The sequence below is a fragment of the Salvelinus namaycush genome, chromosome 15 (genome assembly GCF_016432855.1).
Source record: "Salvelinus namaycush isolate Seneca chromosome 15, SaNama_1.0, whole genome shotgun sequence".
Lineage (NCBI taxonomy): Eukaryota > Metazoa > Chordata > Actinopteri > Salmoniformes > Salmonidae > Salvelinus > Salvelinus namaycush.
In genome coordinates this window covers 3,635,262-3,659,592 of record NC_052321.1, presented here as the reverse complement: position 1 = coordinate 3,659,592, position 24,331 = coordinate 3,635,262, and the positions used below count along the sequence as shown (strand labels likewise).

Genomic DNA, 24,331 nt, shown 5'->3' with positions numbered 1-24,331 from the left:
GGGTACTACAGCCCTAGGGTACTACCTACAGCCCTAGGGTACTACCTACAGCCCTAGGGTACTACAGCCCTAGGGTACTACCTACAGAACTAGGGTACTACCTACAGAACTAGGGTACTACCTACAACACTAGGGTACTACCTACAGCACTAGGGTACTACCTACAGCACTAGGGTACTACCTACAGCACTAGGGTACTACCTACAGCCCTAGGGTACTACCTACAGCCCTAGGGTACTACCTACAGCCCTAGGGTACTACCTACAGCCCTAGGGTACTACAGCCCTAGGGTACTACAGCCCTAGGGTACTACCTACAGCCCTAGGGTACTACAGCCCTAGGGTACTACCTACAGCCCTAGGGTACTACAGCCCTAGGGTACTACCTACAGCCCTAGGGTACTACCTACAGCCCTAGGGTACTACAGCCCTAGGGTGCTACAGCCCTAGGGTGCTACAGCACTAGGGTACTACAGCCCTAGGGTACTACCTACAGCCCTAGGGTACTACCTACAGCCCTAGGGTACTACCTACAGCCCTAGGGTACTACAGCCCTAGGGTACTACAGCCCTAGGGTACTACCTACAGCCCTAGGGTACTACCTACAGCAATAGGGTACTACAGCCCTAGGGTACTACAGCCCTAGGGTACTACAGCCCTAGGGTACTACAGCCCTAGGGTACTACAGCACTAGGGTACTACCTACAGCCCTAGGGTACTACCTACAGCAATAGGGTACTACAGCACTAGGGTACTACAGCCCTAGGGTACTACAGCCCTAGGGTACTACCTACAGCCCTAGGGTACTACCTACAGCACTAGGGTACTACAGCCCTAGGGTACTACAGCCCTAGGGTACTACAGGGGGTCTGCTAAAATAATACAAGTGGAAGAAGATATCAAGTTGGCATAGAAGAACCACCCGCTAAAAGGCTAGCTACCATAGAAGAACCACTGCTAGCTACCAGTGCGGCAACTGAGTTTTCTTGACTTGGACATAATGTTTTGTCAACACGTGTCTTACCGTTGTTTAACCAGATGAACAGCTGCTCTTTGCGAAAATGTGTTTGTTGTTACAGTTCTAGCTAATAGTCTTTGTTAGAGTTTAAACTTCCTCTTCCAATTATAATTTGGAGAAGAAAAGGTAGAAGATCCCTGCTCCAGCAAAACAACAGGTGCTCTGGCCACCCTCTACCCACCCGCAGGGCGGTGTGTGAGGAGGAGGAGTCTGTTCCTATGGCGACCAGGCTGAAAAGGCGGTGTGTGTGAGGGGGTGGAGTCTGTTCCTATGGGGACCAGGCTGAAAAGGCGATGTGTGAGGGGGTTTAGTCTGTTTCTATGGCGACCAGGCTGAAATTTCGGTGTGTGTGAGGGGGTGGAGTCTGTTCCTATGGGGACCAGGCTGAAAAGGCGGTGTGTGAGGGGGTGGAGTCTGTTCCTATGGGGACCAGGCTGAAAAGGCGGTATGTGAGGGGGTGGAGTAAGTCCCTATGGGGACCAGGCTGAAAAGGCGGTGTGTGAGGGGGTGGAGTCAGTTCCTATGGGAACCAGGCTGAAAAGGCGGTGTGTGAGGGGGTGGAGTCTGTTCCTATGGGGACCAGGCTGAAAAGACAGTGTGTGAGGGGGTGGAGTCTGTTCCTATGGCGACCAGGCTGCAAAGGGGGTGGAGTCTGTTCCTATGGAGACCAGGCTGAAAAGGCGGTGTGTGAGGGGGTGGAGTCTGTTCCTATGGAGACCAGGCTGAAAAGGCGGTGTGTGAGGGGGTGGAGTCTGTTCCTATGGGGACCAGGTTGAAAGCGAAAGCCTTTAGAGAGAGAGAGCGGCTCGACCTACAGTTCAAACAACGTGAATGTCCATCTCCATTCTCCTCAGTCGATGTGTATGCCAGTTTAGCGTTCTCTCCGCTCTGAATTTCTTATTTTGCAAAGTGTACATCCAAACGACACCTGGACGTAAGTATAGCTTTGAATATGACCAATAACCATATTCATAATAAATGTATGTCGTGTTGAAATTATAACTTGTTTTGTAAACATGTAATTTTATTTTGAGTACGTTTTCGTCTTTTCGCTTTTATTTATGTGTTGGCTTTATGACACAGTTATTTGAGTTTGTGCTTTAATAGGTGGTGATTTAGTAGCCAAGTAGACGGTTGTATAGTGAAGGACTTTGATTTGTAATGCATTTACAGAAGTTGAAAACACAATTGTTTTCTTTCCCCGTTTACCTTGGAAGACCTTTATATACTTTGCAATGCAAATGTTTTCGTTACGCAATCGAACTGTCCAAAGGCAGGTGTAAGGTTTCCACAAGCGAATAAATTAATCTTTAACTAGAATTAGATTTTAGGTTTATGTTGGGGCTCCTATACACGTGATCTGATCACTGTGTGATCCGTTTAGCTATTATTAAAAGCAACCACTTGTTTAATATACAGTACAATAGGTTATGTTCTGTTTGCAGTAGGTGTTAATATACAAATCCGAACCCCTTCTGTTCTTTGGGGGGGGGGGTCCAGTTTTGTTTTTACGACCTCCATACCAGTCTTTAGTTTTTTTGACACTGTTGACAACAATAACCTGTTGTAGGCTAGATACGTTTAGGCAACCCAACAGTTTCTCTTGCCAGAGCTCTTTACATGTCGTGACTTTTTCATGCCTGGTCCCATTCACTTTGACATGTTTTTGGGGGAATTTGGGGACACACACACGGTATAGAATATAATTTTCTTTGGCATCCCTACACAAGAAAGAAAATGCATTCATTCGGCTCTACTGTTAAGTTAGTGTCAGGATACAAACATTTGAGTCAGAAATGTAATAAAACACGAATGTATCAGTATTTAATTCCCAAGGAAAACCTGATTTAAAAAGATGTATTGCTCTTCAAAATCAGAAACTTCTTACACGCTGATGTCCTGGTTTGCTTTTAAGATCTCAAGGAGCGCGTTTCTTGGACCAAAACAAGTGTAAATCTGCTGGACCTGGTCGACTGCTCTGCGACTACTACCACTCCCAGTCAGTCCTCAGACATCACCATGGAGAAGTATGAGAAGATGGGGAAGATCGGGGAAGGGTCCTACGGCGTGGTGTTCAAGTGCAGGAACAGGGACACGGGACAGATCGTTGCCATCAAGAAGTTTGTGGAGTCTGAAGACGATCCCGTCATTAAGAGGATCGCTCTGAGAGAGATTAGGATGCTGAAGGTAAAAACCACTCAACCTTGAGCCATCTTTATTAAAACCACTCAACCTTGAGCCATCTTTATTAAAACCAGTCAGCCTTGAGCCATCTTTATTAAAACCCGTCATTAAGAGGATCGCTCTGAGAGAGATTAGGATGCTGAAGGTAAAAACCACTCAACCTTGAGCCATCTTTATTAAAACCACTCAACCTTGAGCCATCTTTATTAAAACCACCCAGCCTTGAGCCATCTTTATTAAAACCCGCCATTAAGAGGATCGCTCTGAGAGAGATTAGGATGCTGAAGGTAAAAACCACTCAACCTTGAGCCATCTTTATTAAAACCACTCAACCTTGAGCCATCTTTATTAAAACCAGTCAGCCTTGAGCCATCTTTATTAAAACCCGTCATTAAGAGGATCGCTCTGAGAGAGATTAGGATGCTGAAGGTAAAAACCACTCAACCTTGAGCCATCTTTATTAAAACCACTCAACCTTGAGCCATCTTTATTAAAACCACCCAGCCTTGAGCCATCTTTATTAAAACCCGCCATTAAGAGGATCGCTCTGAGAGAGATTAGGATGCTGAAGGTAAAAACCACTCAACCTTGAGCCATCTTTATTAAAACCACTCAACCTTGAGCCATCTTTATTAAAACCACTCAACCTTGAGCCATCTTTATTAAAACCCGTCATTAAGAGGATCGCTCTGAGAGAGATTAGGATGCTGAAGGTAAAAACCACTCAACCTTGAGCCATCTTTATTAAAACCACTCAACCTTGAGCCATCTTTATTAAAACTCGTCATTAAGAGGATCGCTCTGAGAGAGATTAGGATGCTGAAGGTAAAAACCACTCAACCTTGAGCCATCTTTATTAAAACCACCCAACCTTGAGCCATCTTTATTAAAACCAGTCAGCCTTGAGCCATCTTTATTAAAACCCGTCATTAAGAGGATCGCTCTGAGAGAGATTAGGATGCTGAAGGTAAAAACCACTCAACCTTGAGCCATCTTTATTAAAACCACTCAACCTTGAGCCATCTTTATTAAAACTCGTCATTAAGAGGATCGCTCTGAGAGAGATTAGGATGCTGAAGGTAAAAACCACTCAACCTTGAGCCATCTTTATTAAAACCACTCAACCTTGAGCCATCTTTATTAAAACCAGTCAGCCTTGAGCCATCTTTATTAAAATCACCCAGCCTTGAGACATCTTTATTAAAACCACCCAGCCTTGAGCCATCTTTATTAAAAACACCCAGCCTTGAGCCATCTTTATTAAAACCACCCAGCCTTGAGCCATCTTTATTAAAACCACCCAGCCTTGAGCCATCTTTATTAAAACCACCCAGCCTTGAGCCATCTTTATTAAAACCACTCAGCCTTGAGCCATCTTTATTAAAACCACTCAGCCTTGAGCCATCTTTATTAAAACCACTCAGCCTTGAGCCATCTTTATTAAAACCACCCAGCCTTGAGCCATCTTTATTAAAACCACTCAGCCTTGAGCCATCTTTATTAAAACCACCCAGCCTTGAGCCATCTTTATTAAAACCACCCAGCCTTGAGCCATCTTTATTAAAACCACTCAGCCTTGAGCCATCTTTATTAAAACCACTCAGCCTTGAGCCATCTTTATTAAAACCACTCAGCCTTGAGCCATCTTTATTAAAACCACCCAGCCTTGAGCCATCTTTATTAAAACCACTCAGCCTTGAGCCATCTTTATTAAAACCACCCAGCCTTGAGCCATCTTTATTAAAACCACCCAGCCTTGGGCCATCTTTATTAAAACCACCCAGCCTTGAGCCATCTATATTAAAACCACTCAGCCTTGAGCCATCTTTATTAAAACCACTCAGTCTTGAGCCATCTTTATTAAAACCACCCAGCCTTGAGCCATCTTTATTAAAACCTCTCAGCCTTGAGCCATCTTTATTAAAACCACTCAGCCTTGAGCCATCTTTATTAAAACCACCCAGCCTTGAGCCATCTTTATTAAAACCTCTCAGCCTTGAGCCATCTTTATTAAAACCACTCAGCCTTGAGCCATCTTTATTAAAACCACTCAGCCTTGAGACATATTTATTAAAACCACTCAACCTTGAGACATATTTATTAAAACCACTCAGCCTTGAGACATATTTATTAAAACCACTCAGCCTTGAGACATATTTATTAAAACCACCCAGCCTTGAGCCATCTTTATTTCTCTTTCTTTTATTATCTCACACCTGTTGCATAAATCCTCTCTGACTGCTTGTGTTTTTATAACAAACTTCACTGTTAACCCACTGTAGACTTCACTGTAAACCTCCTGTAGACTTCACTGTAAATCCCCTGTAGACTTCACTGTAAATCCCCTGTAGACTTCACTGTAAACCTCCTGTAGACTTCACTGTAAATCCCCTGTAGACTTCACTGTAAATCCCCTGTAGACTTCACTGTAAATCCCCTGTAGACTTCACTGTAAACCCCCTGTAGACTTCACTGTTAATCCCCTGTAGACTTCACTGTAAACCCCCTGTAGACTTCACTGTTAACCCCCTGTAGACTTCACTGTTAACCCCCTGTAGACTTCACTGTAAATCCCCTGTAGACTTCACTGTAAACCCCCTGTAGACTTCACTGTTAACCCCCTGTAGACTTCACTGTTAACCCCCTGTAGACTTCACTGTTAACCCCCTGTAGACTTCACTGTTAACCCCCTGTAGACTTCACTGTTAACCCCCTGTAGACTTCACTGTAAATCCCCTGTAGACTTCACTGTAAACCCCCTGTAGACTTTACTGTTAACCCCCTGTAGACTTCACATTTAACCCCCTGTAGACTTCACTGTAAATCCCCTGTAGGCTTCACTGTTAACCCCCTGTAGACTTCACTGTTAACCCCCTGTAGACTTCACTGTTAACCCTCTGTAGACTTCACTGTTAACCCCCTGTAGACTTCACTGTAAACCCCCTGTAGACTTCACTGTTAACCCCCTGTAGACTTCACTGTTAACCCCCTGTAGACTTCACTGTTAACCCCCTGTAGACTTCACTGTTAACCCTCTGTAGACTTCACTGTTAACCCCCTGTAGACTTCACTGTAAACCCCCTGTAGACTTCACTGTAAACCTCCTGTAGACTTCACTGTAAATCCCCTGTAGACTTCACTGTAAATCCCCTGTAGACTTCACTGTAAATCCCCTGTAGACTTCACTGTAAACCCCCTGTAGACTTCACTGTTAATCCCCTGTAGACTTCACTGTAAACCCCCTGTAGACTTCACTGTTAACCCCCTGTAGACTTCACTGTTAACCCCCTGTAGACTTCACTGTAAATCCCCTGTAGACTTCAATCAATCAATTTTATTTTATATAGCCCTTCGTACATCAGCTAATATCTCGAAGTGCTGTACAGAAACCCAGCCTAAAACCCCAAACAGCTAGTAATGCAGGTGTAGAAGCACGGTGGCTAGGAAAAACTCCCTAGAAAGGCCAAAACCTAGGAAGAAACCTAGAGAGGAACCAGGCTATGAGGGGTGGCCAGTCCTCTTCTGGCTGTGCCGGGTGGAGATTATAACAGAACTATGCCAAGATGTTCAAAAATGTTCATAAGTGACAAGCATGGTCAAATAATAATCATGAATAATCTTCACTGTAAATCCCCTGTAGACTTCACTGTTAACCCCCTGTAGACTTCACTGTAAACCCCCTGTAGACTTCACTGTAAACCCCCTGTAGACTTCACTGTTAACCCCCTGTAGACTTCACTGTAAATACCCTGTAGACTTCACTGTAAACCCCCTGTAGACTTCACTGTAAACCCCCTGTAGACTTCACTGTAAACCCCCTGTAGACTTCACTGTTAACCCCCTGTAGACTTCACCTTTAACCCCCTGTAGACTTCACTGTAAATCCCCTGTAGGCTTCACTGTTAACCCCCTGTAGACTTCACTGTTAACCCCCTGTAGACTTCACTGTTAACCCCCTGTAGACTTCACTGTAAACCCCCTGTAGACTTCACTGTAAACCCCCTGTAGACTTCACTGTAAACCCCCTGTAGACTTCACTGTTATGTAGGACAAGATGCATGCACCAAGGCAGGGAAAAGCAGAGTCTTCATTCACCTTCCCTGCCCTGTTGTATCCCAGTTGTACGTCATTGGACACAAGCGGGGAGGGTATTCTGTCTTTGTTCTTGCTCACTGCCCCTGTTTTAAGAGCTTCCTGTTGAATACAGAGGATAGCAGCCAATGGACACGCAGCTAACATACAGTCCTGGGGATGTTTTGACACTAGTTGAGGAAAATGTTGTGTCATTTTAGTCTTATATTTATATTCTGTCTTATATTTGATAGTTGTGCATCTTGGATTCACTAACAACAACCCTGACAGCTGGTGATAGATTCAGCTTATCCAGAATTAACATTCCTTTCCCGTTAGTATGTAAAATTACTTGTTTACCTTTCAATCAGCCAGATGTGTTCAACAACAAACTAATTGCATGTAATTGACATTAAGAATTAGCGATATTATATGGAACAAAAACGCAACATGTAAAGTGTTGGTCCCATGTTTCATGAGCTGAAATAAAAGATCCCAGAAATGTTCCATACGCACAAAAAGCTTATTTCTCTCAAATGTTGTGGACAAATTTGTTAAATCCCTGTTAGTGAGCATTTCTCAATTGCCAAGAAAATCCATCCACCTGACACGTGTGGCATATTAATAAGCCGATTAAACAGCAGGATCATTACACAGGTGCACCTTGTGCTGGGGACAATAAAATGCCACTCTAAAATGTACCGTTTTGTCAAAATAAAATGTCGCAGAGATCTTAAGTTTTGAGGGAGAGGCCAATTGGCATGCTGACTGCAGGAATGTTCACCAGAGCTGCTGCCAGATAATTGAATGTTAAATTCTCTAACATAAGCGTCGTTTTAGAGAATTTGTCAGTACGTCCAACAAGCTTCACAACCGCAGGCGACGTGTAACCATGCCAGCCCAGGACCTCCACGTCGTCTGAGACCAGCCACCCGGACAGCTGATGAAACTGAGGAGTATTTCAGTCTGTAATAAAGCCCTTTTGTGGGAAAAACTCATTCTGATTGGCTGGGCCTGGATCCAAGTGGGTGGGCCTATGCCCTCCCAGACCCACCCATGGCTGCGCCCCTGCCCAGTCATGTGAAATCTATAGATTAGGGCCTAATGAATTTATTTTAATTGACTGATTTCCTCATATGAACTGTAACTTAGTAAAATTGTTCCATGTTGTGTTTATATTTTTGTTCAGTATATACAGTACCAGTCAAAGGTTTGGACACACCTACTCATTCAAGGGTTTTTCTTTATTTTTACTATTTTCTACATTGTAGAATAATAGTGAAGACATAAAAACTATGAAATAACACATATGGAATAATGTAGTAACCCAAAAAATGTGAAATCGAAATATATTTGAGATTCTTCAATGTAGCTACCCTTTGCCTTGATGACAGCTTTGCACACTCTTGGTATTCTCTCAACCAGCTTCATGAGGTAGTCACGTGGAATGCATTTCAATTAACTGGTTAACGTGTCTTGTTAGAAGTTCATTTGTGGAATTTCTTTCCTTAATGCGTTTGAGCCAATTAGTTGTGTTGTGACAAGGTAGGGGTAGTATACAGAAGAAGCCCTATTTGGTAAAATACCAAGAACATATTATGGAAAGAACAGCTCAAATAAGCAAAGAGAAACGACAGTCCATCACTACTTTAAGACATGAAGGTCGGTCAATGTGGAAAATTTAAAGTACTTTGAAAGTTACCTCAAGTGCAGTTGCAAAACCCATCAAGCGCTATGATGAAACTGGCTCTTATGAGGACCGCCACAGGAATGGAAGACCCAGAGTTCTCTCTGCTGCAGAGGATTAGTTCATTAGAGTTCCCAGCCTCAGAAATTGCAGGCCAAATAAATGCTTCAGAGAGTTCAAGTGACAGACACACCTCAACATCAACTGTTCAGGGGAGACTATGTGAATCAGGTCTTCATGGTCGAATTTCTGCAAAGAAACCACTACTAAAGGACACCAATAAGAAGAAGAGACTTTCTTGGGCCAAGAAACACGAGCAATGGACATTAGACCGGTGGACATCTGTCCTTTGGTCTGATGAGTCCAAATTTGCCATTTTTGGTTCCAACCGCCGTGTCTCTGTGAGACGCAGAATAGGTGAATGGATGATCTCCGCATGTGTGGTTTCCAACGTGAAGCATGGAGGAGGTGGTGTGCTTTGCTGGTGACACTGTCAGTGATTTATTTACAATTCAAGGCACACTTAACTAGCATGGCTACAACACCATTCTGCAGCGATACGTCATCCCATCTGGTTTTCCCTTAGTGGGACTTTTGTTTTTCAACAGGACAATGACCCAACACACCTCCAGGCTGTGTAAGGGCTATTTGACCAAGAAGGAGAGTGATGCATCAGATGACCTGTTCTCTACAATCATCTGACCTCAACCCAATTGAGATGGTTTGGGATGAGTTGGACCACAGAGTGAAGGAAAAGCAGCCAACAAGTGCTCAGCATATGTGGGAACTCCGTCAAGACTGATGGAAAAGCATTCCAGGTGAAGCTGGTTGAGAGAATGCCAAGCGTGTACAAAGCTGTCATCAAGGCAAAGGGTGGCTACTTTGAGGACTTTTTTGGTTACTACATGATTCCATATGTGTTATTTCATAGTTTTGATGTCTTCACTATTATTCTACAATGTAGAAAATAGTAAAAATAAAGAAAAACCCACGAATGAGTAGGGTGTTCCAAACTTTTGACTGGTACTGTATATACAAAAGTATGTGGACACCCCTTCAAGTGAGTGGATTGGACTATTTCAGCTATCATGCAATCATGCAACCATGCCATCTCCATAGACAAACATTGTCAGTAGAATGGCCTTACTGAAGGGCTCAGTGACTTTCAACGTGGCACCGTCATAGATTGACACTTTTCCAACAAGTCAGTTTGTCAAATTTCTGCCCTGCTAGAGCTGCCCCGGTCAAGTGCTGTTATTGTGAAGTGGAAACGTCTAGGAGCAACAACGGCTCATCTGCGAAGTGGTAGGCCACACAAGCCACACAAGAACGGGACCGCCGAGTGCTGAATCATGTAGTGCGTTAAAATCATCTGTCCTCGGTTGCATCACTCACTACCGTGTTCCAAACGGCCTCTGGAAGCAACGTCATCACAATAACTGTTTGACCGCATGAACCTCCTCTCCTGGGGCTGGACGTTCCCCCGTCCAATCAAATACCCCAGGTACTCCACCTCCTCGAACGCTAGTTTGCATTTCTTGGGGTTTGCGGTCAACCCGGCTTGTCTGAGCACGTCCAGCACGGCCTGGAGGCGCGTCAGGTGCTCTTCCCAACCTTGTCTGTGGATGATGATATCATCCAAATAGGCCGCTGCGTACTGCTGGTGGGGTCAAAGTACTTTGTTCATCAGTCGCTGGAATGTGGGCGGGGCTCCGTGGAGACCCAACGGGAGCACCCGGTACTGATACAAACCCTTCTGGTGTTGAAAACGCCGTCTTCTCCCGGGAAGAGGCTGCCAACGGTACCTGGCAATATTCTTTGGTCAGGTCGAGGGTGCTGATGTACCGGGCCTTTCCCAATCAGTCGATGAGCTCGTCCACCCTCGGCATGGGGTAGGCGTCGAGCAAGCTTATGTCTTTCAAACCCCGGAAATCATTACAGAAGCGCGGGCTACAGTCCGGTTTGGGCACCAACACGTTGGGGCTGCACTGTGAGACTCTTCAACAACCCCCATCCTCAGCATAGCCTCTACTTCCTGTTTCACGGCCTCCGGAATCCAATATGGCCTCTTTCGTACCATTTCCCCGGGCCGGGTAAGGATGTGGTGTTCAATGAGGGTCGTGCGGTTTCCACGTACGGTTCCCACGTACCGTCGGGGCAGCAACAATACCTCTCGAAGTTCCCCCTGTTGGTGCGACACCTGATACAAAAGGTTATTCTTGATTTGGAAATGGGAGTATTGCCAGTCACTCACCCGTGGAAGTAGCTGTTCATCCACCGCTACCACTTGGGCTGCGGTGGCTTTCAAGTTAGGATCCTCCCACTGGGCCGTCCCGAATTGTCCCCTCAGTTGGCCCCCAGGGGGTGACTCGACTGGCCCCTCCTGTGGTTCCCCGGGGGGGGTTGGGTTTCGGCACCCCCTCTGACTCCGGACCCGTAGATACACGTTTGCTTCCGGGCCGCACAGGCGATGGGTCGTCCTCGCTCTCGTCTTCGGCCGGCTTGTACCTTCTTCCTCAGCTCGTGCCCCCACAGAGCTGCGAACCGCGGACAATCTCGTCCCTGTAGGAGAGGTACCGGCATCTATGGTACTGCACCCACCATCATCTGGCAGTTCCCTTGTGCCGTCGCGATGTTGGCCCATACGGATGGATACCGCTTTGTGTCCCCGTGAACACAGGAAATGGACATCTCCCTACCACGTTTGGTATCCTGGTTCAGCAGGCTCGTGGTTACGAGGGTAACCATACTTCCGGAGTCTAATAGAGCTTCCGTGTCATGTCCGTCAACCTTCACCGGAACCATGGGTGCAGTTGATTTGTGGTGTGCCCAACAGGAGGTGACGTAGGTCACTGCGTGACCCTCCTCGCCTCCGGGGCTTGCTGATGGCATCGACTCCTCTCGAGCCGGGCAATTCCAGGCAGTGTGCCCCCGGGCGCCACACTCAAATCACCTCCTTTGGTCTCCATCTACCCGGGGTCGTCGGTGGCGGGTCGGCCCTACCCCAGCCATCTCTCCACAGGTTTGCGGTCCCTTGGCCCTACCGACTGTCGGTTTGGGGTACACAGCAGTGGGGCTGTCCTTCCTACTCCTCGAACTGGTCGCCGACTCGGCCTGGCTCTCACTCAGCAGGGCCTGTTCTGATGCATCTCCACTGCTTCCAGGAGGCCTTCCAAGGTCTGGGGCGCGCATAGACTCGCTGCCCTCTTCATGTCGTGGGGTAGTGCTCGTAGGAAGCGATCCAGGACCACTTTGTCTAGGATGGAGAGGGTGGATACGTCGGTTAGGAGCCACCCCCTGGTGACGCGCAGTAGGTCGCTCATCTGGGCTCGGGAGGATGTGTCAGCTATCAACCTCCAGTTGTGGAATAGTTGAGCCCGATGGGCCAGGCTGTACCCGTAGCGGCTGAGTATCTCCCGTTTGAGTCCGTCGTAGTTAGCCGATATGATCATCGTTCAGGTCCCAATACGCCTTTAACCTGTCTAGGACTGGGATTCCGCTAGCGGAACCCCTCGCCAACAGCCAATTAAATTGCAGGGCGCCAAATTCAATCAACAGAAATCTCATAATTCAATTTTCTCATACATACAAGTATTAGGCACCATTTTAAAGATAAAATTCTCGTTAATCCAACCACAGTGTCCGATTTCAAATCATCTTTTCGGCGAAAGCAGAACATATCATTATGTTAGGTCAGCGACTAGTCACAGAAAGCATACAGTGATTTTCCAAGCAAAGAGAGGAGTCACAAAAAGCAGAAATATTGATAAAATGAATCACTAACCTTTGATATTCTTCATCAGATGACACTCCCGGGACAACATGTTACACAATACATGTATGTTTTGTTCGATCAAGTTCATATTTATATCCAAAAACCTCAGTTTACATTTGGCTTTGCCTCCAAAACATCCCGTGAATTTGCACAGAGCCACATCAAATCACAGAAATACTCATAATAAACATTAATAAAAGATACAAGAAATTTAAGATTTTGTACCAGGCTGTGTGTACTACTCCCTTCACAGAACAGCGCAAACTGTCTCTAATCAGAATAGAAAGAGGAGTGGGAGGCCCCAGTGCACAACTGAGCAAGAGGACAAGTACATTAGAATGACTAGTTTGAGAAACAGACGCCTCGCAAGTCCTCAACTGGCAGCTTCATTAAATAGTACCCGCAAAACACCAGTCTCAACGTCAACAGTGAAGAGGCAACGCCGGGATGCTGGCCATATCTCAGACTAAGCCAATAAAAAGAAAATATTAAAATGGGCAAAAGAACACAGACACTGGACAGAGGAACTCTGCCTAGAAGGCCAGCATCCCAGAGTCGCCTCTTCACTGTTGACGTTTAGACCATATCATCTTGTTATTGACACCATGTCTGTTATAGACTGTATCATCTTGTTATAGACTGTATCATCTTGTTATAGACTGTATCATCTTGTTATTGACACCATGTCTGTTATAGACTGTATCATCTTGTTATTGACACCATGTCTGTTATAGACTGTATCATCTTGTTATAGACTGTATCATCTTGTTATTGACACCATGTCTGTTATAGACTGTATCATCTTGTTATTGACACCATGTCTGTTATAGACTGTATCATCTTGTTATAGACTGTATCATCTTGTTATTGACACCATGTCTGTTATAGACTGTATCATCTTGTTATAGACCGTATCATCTTGTTATTGACACCATGTCTGTTATAGACTGTATCATCTTGTTCTATCGTTTTGTGGTTGTGACATACTGTATGGGCTTGACAAAACGTGTCTTGCCAACTACTATGGTCATTGCCTGACCAAGTAGCTTCCAGTAGTTTCCTCATCCTCCTCATCCTCCTCGTCCTCATAAACAGTTATTCCAGTAGCTTCCTCATCCTCCTCCTCATCCCCATAAACAGTTCTTCCAGTAGCTTCCTCATCCGCCTCCTCATCATCCTCATAAACAGTTCTAGAACTCCAGATAGGGACATATCGGTTGTCATGGGAGACCACAGCATGTTTATAACCGTTCCTCTTCCTGCAATCTCTGTTTTGATAAGACATGTGGGAGCTTGTCAGCCGCTCTGCACAAAGCAAACACAGATCCATTACTTTCTGTTATGTAATCGCTATATCCATATCACTGTGTGCACCTACAGTAAATTGGGATCACTGTACAATTAAACGATTACAAAAGTGAGTAGTTAGTGCGGTGTAGCAGAGGTGCTTTGTGATACAGTTGAAGTCTGAAGTTTACACGCACTTAGGTTGGAGTCATTAAAACTTGTTTTTCAACCACTCCACAAATTTCTTGTTAACAAACTATAGTTTTGGCTTCTTGGTTTCCTGTTAACAAACTAAGTCAGTTAGGACATCTACTTTGTGCATGACACAAGTCATTTTTCCAACAATTGTTTACAGGCAGATTGTTTTACTTATAATTCACTGTATCACAATTCCAGTGGGTCAGAAGTTTACATACATTTGAAGTCTGAAGTTTACATACACTTAGGTTGGAGTCATTAAAACTTGTTTTTCAACCACTCCACAAATTTCTTGTTAATTAACAAACTATAGTTTTGGCAAGTCGGTTAGGACATCTACTTTGTGCATGACACAAGTAATTTTTCCAACAATTGTTTACAGACAGATTATTTCACTTATAATTCACTGTATCACAATTTCAGTGGGTCAGAAGTTTACATACATTAAGTTGACGGTGCCTTTAAACAGCTTGGGGAATTCCAGACAATTATGTAATGGCTTTAGAAGCTTCTGATAGGCTAATTGACATCATTTGAGTCAATTGGAGGTGTACCTGTGGATGTATTTCAAGGACTACCTTCAAACTCAGTGCCTCTTTGCTTGACATCATGGAAAAATCAAAAGAAATCAGCCAAGACCTCAGAAAAACAATTGTAGACCTCCACAAGTCCAGTTCATCCTTGGGAGCAATTTCCAAACGCCTGAAGGTTCCACATTCATCTGTACAATCAATAGTACGCAAGTATAAACACCATGGGACCACACAGCCGTCATACCGCTCAGGAAGGAGACGCGTTCTGTCTCCTAGAGATGAACGTACTTTGGTGTGAAAAGTGCAAATCAATCGCAGAACCACAGCAAAGGACCTTGTGAAGATGCTGGAGGAAACAGGTACAAAAGTATCTATATCCACATAACCTGAAAGGCCGCTCAGCAAGGAAGAAGCCACTGCTCCAAAACCGCCATAAAAAAGCCAGACTACGGTTTACAACTGTACATGGGGACAAAGCTCGTACGTTTTGGAGAAATGTCCTCTGGTCTGATGAAACAAAAATAGAACTGTTTGGACATAATGACCATCGTTATGTTTGGAGGAAAATGGAGGAGGCTTGCAAGCCGGAGAACACCATCCCAACCGTGAAGCACGGGGGTGGCAGCATCATGTTGTGGTGGTGCTTTGCTGAAGGAGGGACTGGTGCACTTCACAAAATAGATTGCATCATGAGGAAAGAGGAAAATTATGTGGATATATTGAAGCAACATCTCAAGACATCAGTCAGGAAGTTAAAGCTTGGTCGCAAATGGGTCTTCCAAATGGACAATGACCCAAAGCATACTTCCAAAGTTGTGGCAAAATGGCTTCAGGACAACAAAGTCAAGGTATTGGAGTGGCCATCACAAAGCCCTGACCTCAATCGTATAGAAAATGTGTGGGCAGAACTGAAAAAGCGTGTGCGAGCAAGGAGGCCAACAAACCTGACTCAGTTACACCAGCTCTGTCAGGAGGAATGGGCCAAAATTGACCCAACTTATTGTGGGAAGCTTGTGGAAGGCTACCCGAAACGTTTGACCCAAGTTAACCAATTTAAAGGCAATGTTACCAAATACCAATTGAGTGCATGTAAACTTCTGACCCACTGGGAATGTAATGAAAGAAATAAAAGCTGAAATAAATCAGTCTCTCTACTATTATTCTAACATTACACATTCTTAAAATAAAGTGGTGATCCTAACTGACCTAAGACAGGGAATTTTTACTAGGATTAAATGTCAGGAATTGTGAAATTGTTTAAATGCATTTGGCTAAGGTGTATGTAAACTTCCGACTTCAACTGTATATGTGTGTGTGTGTGTGTGTGTGTGTGTGTGTGTCTGTGTTATCCGAGCAGCAACTAAAGCACTCCAACCTGGTGAACCTGATTGAGGTGTTCAGACGTAAACGTAAGCTACACCTGGTGTTTGAATACTGTGATCACACCGTCCTCAACGAGCTGGACCGATACCCCAGAGGGTGAGTTCTGGCTGTCTACACACACAGGCTCTCTCTGTCTCACACACTGATAGATTCTATAGATTGTTTATCTGTCTCCCTGCTGTTTATCTATGACCTGTATATATTTGTATTTTTTTATTTAACCTTTATTTAACCAGGCAAGTCAGTTAAGAACACATTCTTATTTACAATGACGGCCTACCGGGGAACAGTGGGTTAACTGCCTTGTTCAGGGGCAGAACAACAGATTTTTACCTTGTCAGCTCAGGGATTCGATCTAGCAACCTTTTGGTTACTGGCCCAACGCTCTAACCACTAGGCTACCTGCCGCCCCTTATAGTGTCTCCCCTGCTGTTTATCTATGACCTGTATATAGTGTCTCCCCTGCTGATAGCCACAGTGTTTGGCTGTTACCACGGAGACTGACCTGCTCGTTGCGGAATGTTTACAGCGATGCAGTCCCAGAATGCTGTGTTGGCTGACAGGGAGGGAGGTGAAGTTGTAGGAAGACAGACAGACAGACAGACAGACAGACACACACACACACACACACAGTTAATAGAGGGTTTGTAGCTATCTGGTGCCTGCCTCACTCCCATGGGGGGCTCAGCCACAGGAAGGGGGAGAGAGATTGTCTATGTCCCAAGTGGCACCCTGTTCCCTATATAGTGCACTACTTTTGACCGGAGCCCTACGAGCCCTATTGGTTCCAGTCAAAAGTAGTGCACTATATAGGGAGCCATTTAGGATGCATCCATGGCTATTAAATCACCAGTTGTAAGGCTGGATTTAGCCATCTCCATGGCAACACTGATGGATGGGCTTCGGGACTACAGTTTACAATAAGAGAGGGGGAGGGAGGGGGAGAGAGAGGTAGGGAGAGAGGGGGAGAGGAGAGGGAGAGAGATATACACTTCCCACAGGGTCGGGTGGTGAGACAGGGATGCAGCTTAAGCCCCACCCTCTTCAACATAAATATCAACAAATATGCAGCACCCGGCCTCACCCTACTAGAATCTGAAGTCAAATGTCTACTGTTTGCTGATGATCTGGTGCTTATGTCCCTAACCAAGGAGGGCCTACAGCATCACCTAGATCTGCAAAAATATCCTCTGTGTACGACATAAAATACCAAATAATGCACGCAGAGTAGAATTAGGCCGATACCCGCTAATTATCAAAATCCAGAAAAGAGCCGTTCAATTCTACAACCACCTAAAAGGAAGCGATTCCCAAGCCTTCAATAACAAAGCCATCAGCTACAGAGAGATGAACCTGGAGAAGTGTCCCCTAAGCAAGCTGGTCCTGGGGCTCTGTTCACAAACAGACCCCACAGAGCCCCAGGACAGAATTAGACCCAACCAAATCATGAGAAAACAAAAAGATAATTACTTGACACATTGGAAAGAATTAACAAAAAAACAGAGCAAACTAGAATGCTATTTGGCCCTAAACAGAGAGTACACAGTGGCAGAATACCTGACCACTGTGACTAACCCAAACTTAAGGAAAGCTTTGACTATGTACAGACTCAGTGAGCATAGCCTTGCTATTGAGAAATCCCGCCGTAGGCAGACATGGCTCTCAAGAGAAGACAGGCTATGTGCACACTGCCCACAAAATGAGGTGGAAACTGAGCTGCACTTCCTAACCTCCTGCCAAATGTATGACCATATAAGAGACACATATTTCCCTCAGATTACACAGACCCACAAAGAATTCAAAAACAAACCCAATTTTGATAAACTCCCATTCTACTGGGTGAAATACAACAGTGTGCAATCACAGCAGTAAGATTTGTGACCTGTTGCCACAAGCAAAGGGCAACCAGTGAAGACCATTGTAAATACAACCCATATTTGTTTATTTTTAACTATGTGCACGTCATTACAACACTGTATAGAGACATAATATGACATTTGAAATGTCTCTATTCCTTTGGAACTTTTGTAAATGTAATGTTTACTGTTCATTTGTACTGTTTACTTCACTTTTGTTTATCTATTTCACTTGCTTTGGCAATGTAAGCATATGTTTCCCATGCCAATAAAGCCCCTTGAATTTAATTTAATTGAGAAAGAGAGAGAACTAGTCAGCCACTACAAACGTCAGCTGACGTTAGCCACTGCTAGCTAACCATCAGTGGAAGTCATAGGGGCAACAGAGCATGTTTTTAATGTTTTTATTACAGGTTGCCGTAAACTGCAGTCAGAGATTAGAGCCAGCAATCTGATGATCTGTACCTGGCTTTGGGTTTTACTGGTCATAGAATTACATACATAGTCCTGAAAATTAAAGCTATAATGCAAAAGTACATCTATGTTACTTGGTTGTCTCTTCTGAACTTCCAGTGTTCCAGAACATCTGGTAAAAAGCATCACCTGGCAGACACTCCAGGCTGTCAACTTCTGTCATAAACAGAACGTAAGTGGTTTTCCCTACTTTTTTCTCCGTCCCTCCCCTACCCAAACCGCTGTTTTACTAGCATTCCAGTCTCCTGGCCGACCAACCGTTAATCTTTCACTGAGATACAACAAACCGCCACGGAGCCCCTTTAACAGTCAAGCTGCACAGCTAAAGTCCGGATATGTGGTTTAATTTATTATTGCACACCGTAGCAAAATGTTTTGCAACAGAATAAAATGAAAAACAACTGTTTCTCATTGGACAAATTCAGGTAGTTCCCTACCACTTTTGGCCCGTTTGCTTCTGTTTGGTTCCTAGTGAATACACCCGCCTGATCTGCTGCATGTCTTCTCTAGCCTGGCAAAGTACCGTCTTCTCTAGCCTGGCAAAGTACCGTCTTCTCTAGCCTGGCAAAGTACCGTCTTCTCTAGCCTGGGAAAGTACCGTCTTCTCTAGCCTGGCAAAGTACTGTCTTCTCTAGCCTGGCAAAGTACTGTCTTCTCTAGCCTGGGAAAGTACCAGATATGTTTGTGCTGCCTTGTAACAGCGTGACATAGCCTGGTCCCAGGTCTGTTTGTGTTGTCTTGTTAATGATTTGCTTGACAATGACCATAGGAGTTGGCAAGACGGGACACAAACAGATCTGGGAACCAGACTGTTGTCCTCTTCTCACATATAGATCAACAACCGTACAAGACCGCCACATGATCAGCTGTGGTTGAAAGCCAGGTCCGCCCTGGCTGGCACTGTTAAACGACTAACGTTTTGCTTGTTGTCTCTGTCTCCTGCAGTGCATCCACAGAGATGTGAAGCCCGAGAATATCCTCATCACTAAACAGCAGGTCATTAAGCTCTGTGACTTCGGATTCGCCAGGATCCTCAGTAAGTTAATTTAATGTGTCCCAAATGGCATCCTATTCACTATGAAGTGCTATACATGTTTACTATGATCCATAGGGTTCTGGTCAAATGTAGTGCACTATGTAGGGAATATAGTGCTATTTGTTACACCATCATTATGAGGCTCCTTCCCTGAGCTGAATAGGCATGTTACTGTACTGTTCCTGTAGGTTTACTGCCCCCTGGTGGACTCCTGTTGTAATACCACAGTCTTAACTTTCTGGCATTGCGTCACCATTGAAATCAACACTAGTTCCATTTCTTATCAATTCTTCCCTCCTAAACAGAGTCTTGTATCTAACAGCTTCCAGACTCGTGTGTGTTTTTGGGGGGGAAATAACACAAGACAGCAAAAATATGAATTTTTGATTCACATTGAACAATGAAGTTATATTTTCATTCTGTTCTGTTCTATCCTATACCATTATATTCTAACTATCTGTCTATGTTGTGTAAAGCCTGCTTATAAAAAGTCTTACAATGCATTATAACCACATTATATTAAATGCATTATACCATGCAGGCTTTAAGTCTTGTTCCTAAACAGAGATGTGTATCGATCTGTCCCTGCAGCCGGTCCATGTGACTACTACACAGACTATGTGGCAACGCGATGGTACCGTGCCCCTGAGCTGCTCGTGGGTGATACTCAGTATGGAGCCCCTGTTGATGTTTGGGCGCTGGGCTGTGTCTTCTCTGAGCTGCTCTCTGGCATCCCCCTCTGGCCCGGCAAGTCAGACATGGACCAGCTCTACCTCATCAGGAAGACACTGGGTACGTGGGATTAATATAGCTAGGGTGTTTCAAATGGCACCATATTCCCTTCGTAGTGCACTACTGTTGGCACACTATTCCCTTTGTAGTGCACTACTGTTGGCACACTATTCCATTCTTAGTGCACTACTGTTGGCACCCTATTCCCTTCTTAGTGCACTACTGTTGGCACCCTATTCCCTTCATAGTGTGCTACTGTTGGCATCCTATTCCCTTCATAATGCACTACTGTTGGCACCCTATTCCCTTCTAGTGCACTACTGTTGGCACCCTATTCCCTTCATAGTGCACTACTGTTGGCACCCTATTCCCTTCATAGTGCACTACTGTTGGCACCCTATTCCCTTCATAGTGCACTACTGTTGGCACCCTATTCCCTTCATAGTGCACTACTGTTGACCAGAGCCTGGAAATAGGGACACAATCAATGTTTCAGTTAGTGATAAGTTATAACAGTTAGGTCAGGAAAAGGACGGTCCCCTTTATTATCACTAAACATGAGCTCCTCTGCATGAGAGCCACTCACATATGACCAACGATGTCAAATGTAATGTAAAATACAAGGCTGTCGTCACTGTCACATTACGTTCACCTGTTACAGTGTGTTAGGTAGAGGAGAGAAGTAAGAGCTTTGTCTGTCTGTGTGTGTGTCTGTCTGCAGGAGACCTGATCCCCCGCCACCAGCAGGTATTCAGTAAGAACCAGTTCTTCAGTGGAGTGTGCATCCCAGAGCCTCAGGAAATGGTGAGAACAAACATATAATGATGATTCATCGACCAAAACGTTCAATAAATCAGATTCAATAAAACATCTTGAGGAGCGTACTGTATTTCAGGGTTCCCTACTGGCAGCCCGTTTGAAGCTTCTTGCGGTCAATTTGCAGTCTACAAATTATTTGTAATTATGTTCCTGTCCTCTGACCGTCCTGAATCTAGTTGATGATTCCTGCTGTATATCAATTAAATCAACGTTTATTTGTTATGTACACAGTATACAGCGGAGTGTAAACTGTGCCATGAAATGCTTACTCGCTGCCTCACAACACTTGTGGAAATTATAAAAAGGGTAAAAAATTATACATAATAAGGCATCATTTATCATCCAATAGGAAACTCTGGAACTGAAATACCCCAACCTATCATATCAAGCACTGAGTCTGATGAAGGTAAGCCTGTCTATCCAGCCATTCACCTGCTGGCAATTTGTGTGGTAAAAATATCTGGTTCTCTTATGAAATGAATGATCTCTCATTTAATGGTCTCTGATGTTTTATTAGCAAATATTCCTTCCCTAAATGACCTTTGCCCCCTGACCCCAGGGCTGCCTGCGTATGGACCCGTCGGAGCGGCTGACCTGTGAGCAGCTTCTGGAGCACCCGTACTTCGACAGCCAACGGGAGGAGAGCGAGAGCACCGGCCGGGAACATGACCGCTCCACCAAGAAGAGGTCACGCCTCCTGCCCCGCAAACACCTCCCACCTGGGGTCAGTATGCTTCTTCACGTTAAAATAGCCGGTCCCAATTCACTCCCTACCCCCTTTCCTCTTGGCTCTAACCCTTCAATGTTTGTAGATCTGTAAGGTGGAACTTGGAAGCAATATGGTGGAAGCTCCATGCAAATTGGGACCAGCTGTCAGAGATGGCAAAATGCTGTACAAACAATTGAAGGTGTCTACACGATGCAGTACATCCTGTCATTTTTGTATTCTCTTCCACTATTTAAATTCTTGCCTATGAGATGATATCGTGTCGCTCTTCCAACTGTATTAACACACTCATTTCCTTTCCTCTCTCTAGTATTTGCCTCAGCTCACCAGCAGCAGTATCTTCCCAGCTCTGGACAACAAGAAGTACTATACCAGCCTGAGGAAATTCAACTACCACTTCCCTAACATCTAAATCCACCATTTTGGATCAGAAATTCAACTACCACTTCCCTGACATCTAAATCCACCATTTTGGATCAGAAATTCAACAACCACTTCCCTGACATCTAAACCCACCATTTTGGATCAGAAATTCAACTACCACTTCCCTGACATCTAAATCCACCATTTTGGATCAGAAATCCAACTACCACTTCCCTGACATCTAAATCCACCATTTTGGATTTGAATGGTCCAGTCGCACATTCATCAACATATACCGTGTTCACGGTGCTAGTCAGAACTAGGAAACTGACATTTCCTGGTTGTAGTTATAGACGTGTCGCGTACAACGAATCAACAAGTGGGACATTTCTGAGTTTTCTAGTTCCGACTAGCATGTAAACACGGCAATATTCTGGTCAGCTCAGGAACCAGGAAGTGAATCACAACGTGGAAGGACAGGGAGAAGTCCTTGTGATGTCATTCTATGCACTGTCAACTTTTTTTTTTCTACTGAAAGACAATTTTATTATGTGGTGGTTGCCTCCATTGAAGGCGTATTTTGTATATCTATATAATGTTGACAAGGAGCAGCCTAGTGCTCAGCTGGTAGATTGAGGTTGTCTTCCAGGCAGACTACGTTGCACGGTGCCGGCCTGGCTATAACATATGTGGTTGATCTGATACGTAAAATACCTATCCAGACATTGTGAGATCTGGCAGGCGTCTGCAATGTAGTCAACCTGGGAACACAGCCAGATACTCGTGTAGAACGGAGGGAGCACCATACCCTACTGCCTTGACTGGTTTTGCCAAATGTTATTTGTGTTTTGTTAAAATATTGATTTTCTCAGAAGTAGGTTTGAGTCATTTGTAAAGAGAAGAAGAAATGTAACAGAAGGTGAAAGGTCAGCTCGGCTTTATTTTATTGGACAGAAATTGTCTGAAATGATCAGATCAGCGTAGCTTTGTGGATTAAATACCGTAAGGGTTCTATTCAGTCTAGATCTCTGAAGCGATGTGCACGGAACAAAAATATACATGTAAAGTGTTGGTCCCATGTTTCATGAGCTGAAATAAAAGATCCCAGAAATGCTCCATACGCACAAAAAGCTTATTTCTCTCAGAGTTTGGGCACAAATTTGTTTACATCCCTGTTAGTGAGTATTTCCCCTTTGCCAAGATAATCCAGACAGGTGTGGCATATCAAGGAGCTGATTAAACAGCAGGATCGGTGCACCTTGTGCTGGGGAGAACAAAAGGCCACTAAAGATTTGCCACAGATGTCTCAAGTTGAGGGAGTGTGCAATTGGCATGCCCGCCAGAGAATTGAATGTTAATTTCTTTAACATAAGCTACCTCCGTCGTTTTAGAGAATTTGGCTGGGCGAGTGTCAACGTTGTGCCCCATGGGCAGGCATAAGCTATGAACAAAATTGCATTTTATCAATGGCAATGTGAATACACAGATACCGTGACAAGAGCCTGAGGCCCATTGTCGTACCAGTCATCCGCCCCCATGTTTCAGCATGATAATGCACGGCTGTGTGTCACAAGGATCTGTACACAATTCCTGGAAGCTGAAAATGTCCCAGTTCTTCCATGGCCTGCATACTCACCAAACATGTCATCTACGCAGCATGTTTGGGAAGCTCTGGATAGGCGTGTTCCAGTTCCCGCCAATATCCAGCAACTTCACACAGACATTGAGGAGTGGGACAACATTCCACAGGCAACATCCTGATCAACTCTGTGAAGGAGATGTGTTGCGCAGCATGAGGCAAATGGTGGCCACACCAGTTCTGACCCAATCTCCTACCTTTAAAATTAACGGTGTCGGTGACCACATCTGTATTCCCAGTCATGTGAAATCTATAGATTAGCGTCTAATGAATTTATTTCAATTGACTGATTTCCTCATATGAACTGTGACTAAAAAAATTTAAAATTGCGTTTATATTTTTGTTCAGTATAAATGTAGTTTGATCGAGCTGACATCGGCAGCGGTGACTGTGTATGCAGTCGCCGCGGGAACATTGCCTTTTGAATTTAAATCCCACCTTACGGATTGAATAGAGCCCTAAGACATTTAAATTTAAACATAGTAATGATTCATCAAATACACTGCTGTCAGACGACCGGAGCTAAGGACTTCTATAGGCGTCTACTCTT

General features: G+C 44.6%; 1 protein-coding gene across 2 annotated transcripts; it reads left to right on the top strand.

The window, feature by feature from the left end:
- Positions 1–1,765: 1,765 nt before the first annotated feature.
- On the top strand, positions 1,766–23,256 carry cdkl1 (cyclin-dependent kinase-like 1 (CDC2-related kinase)). Of its 2 annotated transcripts, XM_039009208.1 has the most exons (11): positions 1,766–1,951; positions 2,933–3,204; positions 16,110–16,231; positions 18,565–18,637; positions 19,411–19,501; positions 20,093–20,293; positions 20,955–21,037; positions 21,402–21,458; positions 21,612–21,776; positions 21,865–21,960; positions 22,090–23,256. In XM_039009208.1, exons 1-11 carry the CDS (start codon positions 1,849–1,851, stop codon positions 22,189–22,191), a joined length of 1,365 nt encoding a protein of 454 aa, XP_038865136.1. In that variant the 5' UTR covers positions 1,766–1,848; the 3' UTR covers positions 22,192–23,256. The 2 variants fall into 2 exon arrangements, with proteins under 2 accessions (XP_038865136.1, XP_038865137.1); XM_039009209.1 differs by lacking the exon at positions 21,865–21,960 and having other exon boundaries at positions 1,767–1,951.
- The last annotated feature ends 1,075 nt before the right edge of the window (positions 23,257–24,331 follow it).